Raw genomic sequence first — 12,723 nt, 5'->3', positions numbered from 1 at the left:
AAAAAAAAAAAACTCACTGCTGTCGAGTCAGATCTGACTCATAGCAACCCCTCCTTGGGTTTCCAAGGCTGTATTACTACGGAAGTAGATTGCCCAATCTTCCTTCCAAGGAGTGGCTGGTGAGTTTGAACAGCCAGCTTTGTGGTTAGCAATCGAATGCCTTAGGCACTATACCACCACAGATCCTAATGAACAGATTACTATAACCATTTGTGGCTCCCAGCGACTCCCTGGCAGTAAACAGTAAGCTGATAATCGATTGTGGTGATATTTGAGAACAGGACAAGAAGTATAACATGTTGTCGAACGCTCTATATTTTTTTCAGATTCACCCACTGTGCTAAGCCAAGATACCTTTTTAAACGTGTCTACTCCTATTAATTATTCACTACTTCAATGTTTCTTAGGTTCACAGATACTGAGAAATAAATGAAATTGTGTGTGAAAAGCATAAGGTCCATTATAAGGACTTAGTAAATGCTAATTAAGTTTGTTTGACCAAAAATGAATAACCAGCCTGTGTTCAATAAGTTACCTAATTTAATGTTTCTAACCAAAAATTAATTTTATAATTAAAACATCATTCATGTAAATGTTTTCCTTCATATTTCCAGTCTTTGGTGATCAATGAACAAGAAGTTGCAACATGACTACTTCTTAATAGCATTATCTGTTTCCCTCAAAAAAATACAGTATGTGAAGAGTACTTTTTAATGTTAAAATAGCAGTACTGGATTATTAAATATAAGAACAGATTTTGAGCACTTCAAAACTGCAGAATTTTACCTTTAAGAACTTAGTCATGAAATTCATATAGGAAGACTGACTGTTAAAGTCGGCAATTCAATTAAAGTCTAATGAATTTCTTCACAAGAGGTGTAACCTCTGAATTTTAAGGTCCTCATTGATGTGAAAAATGAAATAATTTTTGACATAAGAGAAAAAACATACAGTTGAGGTAGATTATTTTGAGAAACACACTTTTATCCATGTGCGATCCTTATTACACTTAATGGCAGAGGTATTCATACAGGGAACATAATTCTTTGTAAACTCACAATTCAATTCAGCTCAACCTTAGCCCATTCTCTTAAAACTTATATTTCAAAAGTTTGAGTATATCAATATTTCAAAGGTTGTCAGTTCAAAACCACCAGCTGTTCCGCAGGCCAAAGACGTAGCACTCTGCTTCCACAAAGATTTACAGCCTTGGAAACTCTATGGGACAGTCCTACTCAATCCCTACAGAGACCCCATGAATCAGAATAAACCAATGGCAATGGGTCTAGTTTGGTATATTTCAAACCCAGATTAGTTTAGTGGAAATTCAACTTTTAAGAGCATTATCATCTTTAACCTTCTATTTATTATATGACATAGTGGAAATTTGGGAACAAAAACATGCATTTCAAACAAATTATCATTAAAAATATTATAAATTTCCTTTCAGTATATGGATAAGATTGCGCTAGTGATTCGGTCTTTCTTTTTGTCTATTTTGTTTTTGTGAGAAAACTGGTCATTCAAAACCTACTGTTTTCTACTATTTTCTCTAATCTAATAGAACTGCAACTGAATCAATCCAAGAACAATATACCAAGAGCACGGCTGAGGACCCTAAAGATGACGGTTGTGTTTGCCATTTCATTTACTGTCTGCTGGACTCCCTACTATGTCCTAGGAATTTGGTACTGGTTTGATCCTGAAATGTTAAACAGAGTGTCTGACCCAGTAAATCACTTTTTCTTTCTCTTTGCTTTTTTAAATCCATGCTTTGATCCACTTATATATGGATATTTCTCTCTGTAATTGATAGCCCACACAAGAAATTATTTAATGAAATAGCAAAGTAATGAATTTCCCCAACCAGGAAAGATAAACTCAAAGGATAAACCAGGTTTACCTGCAAACAAAGCAGGCTCTAAGGCTAATTTATCATCCTTATTTTTTCAGAATGCATATTGTCAAAGCCTCAATTATAAGGGAAAACAAAATAGTCAGGAAAAATACTGAAATGATTCTTTTTAATCAACACACATCTGAATTAATCACCACTCTTTGTGAATTCCTAAGCATAGTACTTAGGTTTCTCATCATTTTTCCCTTATCTAATAAGGTTTAAATATTTAACATAGCCATGGACTAAAGTGAAGAGATACCAAAAAAGTAAGGCTGAGATTCTCCCCTCAGCATGTCTTCAAGATTTATTTCTCTAAAGGGGCTTGAAAGCAATTACAATTTTATATTATAACAATACGCAGAAATCAGAGACAGTATTCCCCCCACCCATAAAATCAATTTTTCCTAATTTGGTTAAAAAAAAAGATGCAATGAATCTTATTTATTTTTGTCTTAAAAATCATTCTGAGATTTGGCGTATTCTGCAGCCAATCCTATGAACCACTTCACCAACCTGACAAGTGTTTTGAATAATTCTCTTTCATCCCATTCTTCATATGGCACAGGTTGTGAAGGGCCTCTCTATATTTAAAGGCATTAGAATTTGGAGAAAGGTTAAGAACATGCCTCCACCTATACAGTCTATGAAGTTTGGGGTTATTAACTGTGAAAATAAGAATACTCTTAAATACAACTAAGAAAAGGCCCGCACTGATTTTATTTCATGTACAATATTCCTTTTGTTCAAATAACTGATTTTTTCTATCTCCTGATTTTACTAAATTAATAATCCATAAATTACTGAGAAAAATCAATTAGAAATCAAAGAGTTATGCACAAGTGAAAAGATATTTGATGCATGAAAAGGCACTCTGGAAGGAAAAACTACAGTTTCAATCTATATATGTCAAAGAAGAGAGCACAATACTGGGAAAAAAGAAAAAGAAAAAACTCTAAATTTGAACTAGCACTTGCTTGTATTCACATTAAGTGGTATACTTTTAATAATATGTCTGCAAAACAATACTTCTTTCATTTTAGGCCTGATTCTGCCTATTCCATGAAAAAGGAGAGGGCTGGAAATAATGGATATAATAAATTTTAAAAGAGAAAAACAAGAAAAGGGAGAAAATTCAGTCACTGTTTAACTTTTTAAAATATCATTATATTCATATGAGATGTGTAGTGCCACACAAAAGATGAAATACAATTTCCAAATATTCTGGGATATGTGAATTACAGAAAATAAATTGCTAGCTAGAGTAGTGGTAGGTCTTTCCTTTTCCTTATTTTTCTTACTTATACTTGTTCTTTTCCTTTCACTTTCTTTCTTTCTTCTTATTGTGTACTGTTTTTTCACATCCTGCCTTATTTTCCAATTCTATCTCTATTGGTCCTCTGTCATCATTAAGCTCCTTCTTTCTACCTTTTCAATCATATCTTTTTTACTAAACTCATATCTTCAGTTACCCATGTTCAAAGGCACTATGCCATCAAAGCTCCTCAAAATAAACTTTAAAGATATGTATACTGTCTTGTAGACATATATAAAGGATTGTATAATCCCATTAGGTGACACAGAAATGTAGAAAACAAAATCATTCTTCTCAAAGTTTCCTTACTAAAAAAAAAACCCACTCATTGCCATTGAGTTGATTCTGATTCATAATGACTATAGGGCAGAACAGAACTTTCCCATAGTGTTTCCAAGACTTAAATGTTTATAGAAGCAGACTTCCCCAATTTTCTTTCATGGAGCAGCTGGTGGATTCAAACCACCAACTATTTTGTTAGCAGTCAAGTGCTTAAACACTTGAGGCACCAGGGCTCCTTCCTTATCATATACTTATTCCTAAATTGATAATAATTCTTTCTTCTGGATTTAAAGGTAAATATATTACATTTACACAAGAAACAAACTAAGGGCTTTAGTACATATGTATTTAATGCATGTATGTCAATTTGGTTCTTGTATATTTAAGAAGCAATTCTAGTTGGATATTTTCTCAGGTATTTTTTTAATACATCAACTAAAGGGCTATTCAAAATTTTGATACAGGGGTCCATAACCTATGGTTTATGCACAAAACTATATATCAATGTAATTTGTTTTGCTTTAGTGCTATTTGTAATATTTTATGCATTTAAATAATTTATCCTCAAAGAATATTTATAAGCTAGTATCACATTGCCAAAGGCAATCTGGTAAAATAAAAATTAAGAATTTCTGATTGGTTTAGTATATTTATAAGGAATACATTACAATAAAAATATAACAGGATGTATTCATTTGTTTACATGCATGTGTAATAATGCCAATATTGAAACTGGATTGTTTCAATTTGCTTAATGACCCTTTTCAAACACAAAAACTCTCTTGCAGCTAAATGTATAGTGAAAAGGTTCACACAAATAAACTGTGAATATCTGGTCCATAAATTATAATGTAGAGATGGATTTAAACTAAAATTCATAGCTTAAAAGGTAAATGTGGCTTTTAAATTAAAGATACACCATTTAGCAGAAAGTATTTTATATTCAGTATTACAGCCATTAGGAGCTCTGGTAGCATAGTGGCTAAGACACTTGCCTGCTAACCAGACGGCTGGCGGTTCAAACCCACCAGCCACTCCTCGGAAGGAAGGTTGGGCAATCCTACTTCCGCCTCGGAAACCCAAGGAGGGGTCGCTATGAGTCGGGGCCGACTCAATGGCACATAACAACAACAACAACAACATTATAGCCATTTGCTCCATTTCCAATCATAATAAAAGATAAAGATTTGTTGGGTAAAAAAAGGAATTGTTTTGCAGAGTAAAGGAGCACTGGTGGCACAGTAGCTAAATGCTCCGTTGCTAATCTAAAGGTCAGCAATTTGAACCCACCAGCTGCTCCAAGGAAGAAAGATGTGGCAGTCTGCTTCGGAAAGATTTACACCTTGGAAACCCTGTGGGGCACTTCTACTCTGTCCTATAGGGTTGCTATGAATCAGAATCAACTCAGTTGCAGTGGGGTTGGTTTGGTTTTCTGGTCTGCAGAGTAAATCTAACATAACAGATAATTAAGATTCTATCATGGTTGTCACCTCCTTTACTTAGTCTGTAAAACTGATAAAAAGTAATTTTCTTTAGCAATTCATTAGTAAAGAATGACACTAATTAATGACAATGACCTGAACAAAGATTACACTAATTCAACTTAAGCATGAGAAACAGAGATACCATAGCTAAAAAATTCTCCATGTGAGGGTGGGGTGGTGGCGAAAAGGTTACCACAAACATTATCTTCCAGGGAGCAAAAGTCAGTGCAAATGAGTTAGGAATTTCATGAAAGTGACCTAGTCTCCAAACTTGCTTGTAGTCACCAAGAGATAATATCTAATTGTTGTTGTTGTTGTGTGCCCCGAGTCATAGCTACCCCTCCTTGGGTTTCCGAGGCAGTATCACTACGGAAGTAGGATTGCCCAACCTTCCTTCCAAAATATCTAATTAGGAAAGTTAAAATATTTTTAAATTTCATCTGTTTAACTTTGGTCAAGTTTAAAATGTTAAACCAATGCCTTGGGCTTGTCTAATTACTAAAAATTGTTATATACAAAACTAAATTTAAAAATAAGGTTCAATTTAATCTTGCTTATCATTTTTATGGTTGGTTAGTAAGAAATCAAATTTTAAAACAATTGGTCCAATTGTAACGTGGTTTGCTGATCTGATAGAGCCTGATGGAACCACTGAGACTATGGCCCCTAGCTGACCTTCAGGTCTAGAACTGAACCCACTCCTGTGGCTTCCAGCCAACCAAAAGACAGGCATATGAGCTGAACATTTACAATACTTGCTATACTTGAGCCCATCATTGCAGCCACTGTGTCAATCCATCTCATTGAGGGCCTTCCCCTTTTTCATTGGCCCAAGCATGGTAACCTTCTCCAGGGAATGGTCCTTTCTGACAATATGGCCAAAGTCAGTCAAACAAAATTAAAAATAAATAATAGGAAGACCTCCTAAACTACTAACTAATACAGACTGAGATACAAAACTTGAATGGATCAATAACAAAAGAAGAAATTGAAACAGGTCATAAACAAACTCCCCACAAAAAAAAAAAAAAAGGCCTGACCCAGATGGCTTCACTAGAGAATTATATCAAAGGTTCAGAGAAGAGCTGACACATATCCTACAAAAATTATTCCAGGATACAGAAAAGGGTGGGATACTCCCAAATTCATTCTATGAAGCAAGCGTAAACCTCAACCAGGGTTATGTTATGAGTCAGAACCAACCTGACAGCACCTAACAACAACCTCAAGCAAGCATACCAAAACCAGATAAAGACACTACTAAAAAGGAAAAATACAGACCAATATCACTTATGAATATAGTCACAAAAATCATCAACAAAATCCTAGCCAACAGAATCCAGCACTACATCAAAAAAATAACACACCAGGACCTAGTGGGGTTCATACCAGGTATGCCAGTAGGGTTCAACATCAGAAAAAGAAACATAATATATCACAAAAATAAAACAAAGGAAAAGAACCACATAGTCATATCAATTGATGCAGAAAAGGCATTTGATAAAATTCAACACCCATTCCTAATAATAAAAAAAAATTCTTAGAAAAATAGGAATTGAAATGAAATGTATCAACAAAATAAAGAGCATATATGTAAAACCAACAGCCAACATTATTCTCAACAGAGAGAAACTCAAAACATTCCCCCTTGTGAATGGGAATGAAACAAGGATGCTATTATTACTTCTGTTTAATATTGTACTGGGAGTTCTATCCAGAGCAGTAAGGTAAGATAGAGAAATAAAATCCATTCAAAATGACAAAGAAGAAGTTAAACTCTATTTGCAGATGACATGATCCTTTAGAAAACCCAAGAAACTCAGCTAGAAAACCACTGGAAATAACTCAAAATTTCAGCAAAGTGGCAGGATACAATATCAACATAAATTAGCTGGATTCCTTGACATAAAAAAAGAGATCTCTGAAAAGGAAATAAAGAAAACAATACCATTTACAATAGCTACCAAAAAGATAAGATGCTTAGAAATAAATATTGTCAGGGATGCAAAAGACTTATACAAAGGAAACTACAAAACACTGCTACAAGAAACTATGAAAGAACTACATAAATGGAAGAACATACCATGCTCATGGATGTTGTTGTTGCTGGGTACCATTGAGTTGGCTCTGACTCATAGTGACCCTATGTACAACAGAACAAAACAGTGTCTGGTCCCATGCTAGCCTCACAATCCTTGCTACACCTGAGCCCATCATTGCAGTCTGGCCATTCTTGCTTCCAAGGAGCATTCTGGTTGCACTTTCAGGACAGGTTTGTTTTTCTGGCTGTCCATGTGTCATTTTCAGTATTCTTTGCCAATACTACAACTAAAAAGCATCAACTCTTCTTCAGCCTTTCTTATTTGTTGCCCATGTATATGAGGTGATTGAAAATACCATGGCTTGGGTTAGGTGCTGTGGTGTAGTAAATTACCTGGTATGGCTTTTGTAGCCATAAGTCTTTGTAAACTGTGGTGGAATCTGCTGTGAGCAATTGAGGAGCTCCTGACTGTAAATGTTATCCACCTGGGGTATTTCTGTGGGGAGTGGCACAAAGCAATGCTCTGGGAAGGTCACTCTCTCTCAGGTGCTTAGAATCCTGATGCTATAATTGCTAGTTCGGCCACTCTGCCAGGCTCAAAAGGAGGCCTCCTAGAGGCAGAACTCTCTCTGACCTCTGGCTGAGGAAGACGTGCTGCTGAGAAAGAGACACCGAGAGACACGCATTGCTGGGAGAGAGACTGGGAGAGACTGAGAGAGACTGTTGGGTGAGAGACAATGGGCTGGGAGATAAACTGAACATTGTTCCTGAACTTGAATTGTAGCCTGGTGCTTCCCTAATAAACCCCATAATCTGTGAGTTCTGTGTGGCCACTGCAGCGAATTATCAAACCCAGGAGAGAGGTGATGGGTGTTTTGGGAGGAATGGTTGGTGAAAGGGCTGGAGGGAGGCAGCATGTCTGGCCTCACAGTAATGGGCCTTGGGCTACTGATGGTGATTCTATCTTCCTCTTATGTGGCTACAGGAGGTCAGAAGATGTGGCCTCCTTGCCTTTTTAGCAGGTGCACCTTACTCTTCAAAGAGACATCTTTGCTTTCCAGCACTTTAAAGAGTTCTTTTGCAGCAGATTTGCCCAGTGTAATATGATATCTGATTTCTTGGCTGCTGCTTCCATTGGTGGTGATTGTGGATCCAAGTAATAAGAAATCTTTGACAACGTCAATCTTTCCTCCATTTATTGTGATGCTGCTTAATAGCCCCGTTATGAGAATTTTCGTTTTCCTTTGTTCACATGTAATCCATACTGCAGAAGGTAGTCTTTAATCTTCATTGTCAATGCTTTAAGTCATCTTCACTTTCAGCAAGCATAGTGTGTCATCTGACAAGGACCTTCTAAAAATTCAATTCTTATGCACATCAAAAGACTTCTCCGAAAGAGTGAAAAAGAGAACTTACAGGTCGGGAAAAAATATTTGGCAATGACGTATCTTCAAGAGACTTACCTCTAAAATTTATAGAAAACTTCAACATCAAAAAGGCAAACAATCCAATCCAAAAATGGGCAAAGGACATAAACAGACACTTCACCAAAGAAGATATTCAGGAAACCAACAAACATACAAAGAAATTCTCATGACCATTAGCCATTAGAAAGATGTCAATCAAAACAACAACGAGATCATCCCAGCAAAAATAAGAAAGTTTAACAAGATAGAAAATACTAAATGCTGGTCAGAGTGTGGAGAGAATGGAACTCTCATACACTGCTGGTCGGACTGTAAGATTTTAAAACCACTGTAGAAAACAGTATGGCACTTCCTTAAAAATTTGGAAATAGAAATAGCATTTTATCCAACAATACTAGTTATACAGTACCAATACCAGGAATATATCCTAAAGAAGTGAGATCTGGGACATGAATAGATATGTGCACACCCATGTTCATCACAGCACTATTCCCAATAGCAAAGCAATGGGAGCTCTGGTAGCGTAGTGCCTAAGGCATTTGGCTGCTAACCAGAAGGCTAGAGGTTCAAACCCAACAGCCACTCCTCAGAAAGAAGATTAGACAATCAACTTCTATAGAGATACCACCTTGGAAACCCAAGGAGGGGTCGCTATGAGTCGAATCAACTTGACAGTAGTGAGTTTGGTTTTGTTTGTTTCCATTAATATTGCATCAGTAATATAAAATTCATTCCCAAATGAGGTTATAACCACAGATTTAGCCTTATATTGAAGTTGATTCCAATTTATAGCAACCATATGGATATATAGTTGGAATTGATGCAATAGCAACAGGTTTTGGTTTGGTTTGAAAGGTATAGAGGTTAGGATTTACAACATATTTTAGAGGAAATACAACTCAATGAATAACAGTCATTACTGGTATGATCATAAAATGGTACAGCTGAGGTGGAAAACTGTTTGGCGGTTCCTCAAAAAGTTAAACACAGAAGGATAAATATTCTATTAGTCCACTATTATAAAAGTCAAGGAAAGGTTTACTTATGGAAGGAAATTTTGTTGGTTACCAGGGATGGGAGGGGAGGGGAGGAAAAACTGATAGGCAGGTTGTTGTTGTTGTTGTGTGCTGTTGAGTCAGACCATAGACAGGTAAGAGACAAGTATTGATTTGGGTGAAGGGAAAGGCAACATACCAAATGCGAGTAACCAATATAATAATAGGAAAGAAAAGGAAGACACAGAGAGGTGCACAAGAAGTATAGACAACAAAGATAAACATTTCTACATATACAATACAGCATTATTAGTAATAACAAATATTAATCTATAGGTGGATATGTAAGTAAACAGGCTAAATGATTGGTATGTCTGGGCAAAAGGGAATATACCCATGACCTATATTAGTTTGGCAAATGATATTTCTACATGACATTCCTATGTCTACATATACATAAAATATAATAGTGACCCCTGCTTGGGTTTCCGAGGCAGTATCACTGCAGAAGTACAGAAGTAGATTGCCCAACCTTCCTTCCGAGGAGTGTCTGGGGGTTTGAAACACCAGCCTTCTGGTTAGCAGTCAAGTGCCTTATGCACTACACCACCAGAGCTCCCATATAATATAATAACACATATATAATAGATCTAATTGGGCACAGTGATGATACCTTGTTGTTGTTGTTGTTGTCAAGTGTTGTTGAGTCATCTCCGACTCATAGTGACCTTATGTACAAGAGAATGATACACTGTCCAGTCCTGTGCCAGCCTCACAATCTCTACTAACCTGAGTCCATCGCTGCAGCCACCGTGTCAATCCATCTTGTTGAGGGTCTTCCCCTCTTTCGTTTATCCTCCACTTTACCAAGCATGATATCCTTTTCCAGAGAATGGTCCCTTCTGACAACATGACCAAAGCAGGTGAGACAAAGTCTGGCCATTCTCACCTCCAAGGAGCATTCCGGCTGTACTTCTTCCAGGACAGATTTGTTAGTTCTTTTAGCAGTGTATGGTAGTTTCAGCATTCTTTGCCAACACCACAATTCAAAAGCATCAACTCTTCTTCAATCTTTCTTACTCATTGTCCAGCTCTCACATGCATATGAGGCAACTGAAAACATCATGGCTTAGGTTAGGCGCATCTTAGTCTTCAAGGAGATATATTTGCTCTTCAGCACTTGAAAAAGGTCTTTTGCAGCAGATTTGCCCAATGAATACGTCTTTTGACGTCTTGACTGCTGCTTCCATTGGCATTGATTATAGAACCAAGTAAAATGAAGTCTTTGACAATTTCAATCAATCTTTTCTCCATCTATCGTGACATTGCTTACTGGTCCAGTTATGAAGAGTTTTGTTTTCTTTATATTGAAGTGTAATCCATACTGCAAACTGCAGTCTTTAATTTTCATCAGTAAGTGCTCCAAGTCATCCTCACTTTCACTAAGCAAAGTTGTGTCATCTGCATGTCTCAGGTTGTTAATGAGCCTTCCTCCAATCTAGATGCCATGTTCTTCTTCATATATTATTTGCTCAGCATACAGATTGAAGAAGGAGGGTAAAAAGATACAACCCTGATGCACTCCCTTCCTGATTTTAAACCATGCTGTATCCCCTTGTTCTGTTTGAACAACAGCCTCCTGGTCTATGTACAGGTTCCTCATGAGTACAATTAAGTGTTCTGGAATTCCCATTCTTCTCAATGTTATCTGCAATTTGTTATGATCCACACAATCAAATGCCTTTGCATAGTCAATAAAACACAAGTAAACATCTTCTGGTATTCTTTGCTTTGAGCCAAGATTCATCTAATATCAGCTATGATATCCCTCTCTGCATGTCCCCTTCTTTGCCACAGCCAAATACCCTGAGTGAATGACTTACTGGGCCCATGGGCTTGGACCACAGTCTCAGGAGGCACAAAGCTCAGTTGGCTTAACCTACTACACAAAAGCATTGTTCTATATCCTACTTTGGTGAGTAGTGACTGGGGTCTTGCAAGTAGCCATCTAAGATGCAACAAGTGACCTCTCCTTATCCAGAGCAAAGAAAAATGAAGAAAATGAAAGACACAAGGACACATTTAGTCCAAGGGACCAGTAGACACTGTGAACCTCAACCTACATGACCTTGAGACCAGAAGAATTAGATGATGCCCCACTACCACTGTCAACCACTTGGAAAGGGATCAAAATAGGAGATTCTGGACAGAGTGGGAGAAAAATGTGGAACAAAACTCAAAATTAAAAACAAGGTTAATTGGTCTGACAGAGACTGGTAAAACTGCTGAGAATATGGCCCCTGGACACCCTTCAGGCCTGGAATTGAACTCATTCCTGTGGCTTCCAGCCAAACAGACAGGTATATAAGGTGAACATTTACACCAGGTAAATGCACTACTTAGATTGATCAACCATGGGAGTATCTGCAGAGGGAAACAAATCAGAGGGCATGAATGCATAGGAAATAAGGACACAGGGAAAAGGTAACCACAAGGAGGAAGTGGGAAGAGAGCTGTTGCATTGTGGGGATTGCAATCAATGTCATGAAACAAAATATATATGAACTGTTATATAGAAAATGAACTTGCTCTGTAAATTTTCACCCAAAACAAAATTTAAAAAAAAAACTAAACACAGAATTACAATATGACCCAGAAATCCCATTCCTAGGTATATAACCAAAAGAATTGAAGGAAATGACTCAAGCAAATATTACTTGTACACCAATGTTCTTTGTAACACTATTCACAATAACCAAAAGTTGGGAATACCCAAGTGTCCATCAACAAAGGAATAGGTAAACAAAATGTGGTATATCCACACAATAAATTATTATACGGCAATAAAGAGGAATGAAGTTCTGATTCATGCTACAACATGGATGAACCTTGAAAACATTATGTTGTGTGAAATAAGTCAGTCACAAAAGGATAATACTACATGATTCTACTAAATAAAATATCTAGAATAGGCTAACACATGGAAATCAAAGTTTATTAGAGGTTACCAGGTCAGGTAGGAGAATGAAAGGATGATTTATTGCTTCAGAGGCACAAGTTTCTGTTAAAGGTGACCAAAAAACTCAGACAGTTGTGATGATTCCACATCATAATTATTATCACATAATTGTACATGTAAAAAAATTGTACATATAAAAAATTATACACATAAAAATGGTAGAAATGACAAATGTTTTGTTATATATAAACTCAGAAAAACCAAACCCACTGACATCTAGTTGGTTCTGACTCATAGCAACTCCCCCTTGGGTTTCTGAGGTG

The 12,723-nt window shown here is 36.7% G+C and overlaps 1 protein-coding gene across 1 annotated transcript in view; it reads left to right on the top strand.

Annotated features, from left to right (window-relative positions):
• GNRHR (gonadotropin releasing hormone receptor) overlaps positions 1–1,809 on the top strand; it is a 26,875-nt gene extending 25,066 nt beyond the window's left edge. The window contains exon 3 of the mRNA XM_007942757.2: positions 1,565–1,809. Within this exon, the coding sequence (XP_007940948.1) occupies positions 1,565–1,809 (245 nt within the window). The remainder of the gene's footprint in view (positions 1–1,564) is intronic.
• Positions 1,810–12,723: the final 10,914 nt, after the last annotated feature.

The sequence above is a fragment of the Orycteropus afer genome, unplaced genomic scaffold (genome assembly GCF_000298275.1).
Source record: "Orycteropus afer afer isolate SDZICR_OR568_19922 unplaced genomic scaffold, OryAfe1.0 scaffold00098, whole genome shotgun sequence".
NCBI lineage: Eukaryota > Metazoa > Chordata > Mammalia > Tubulidentata > Orycteropodidae > Orycteropus > Orycteropus afer.
The sequence above is the reverse complement of the archived record's forward strand: the minus strand, read 5'-3'. Positions and strand labels throughout refer to the sequence as shown.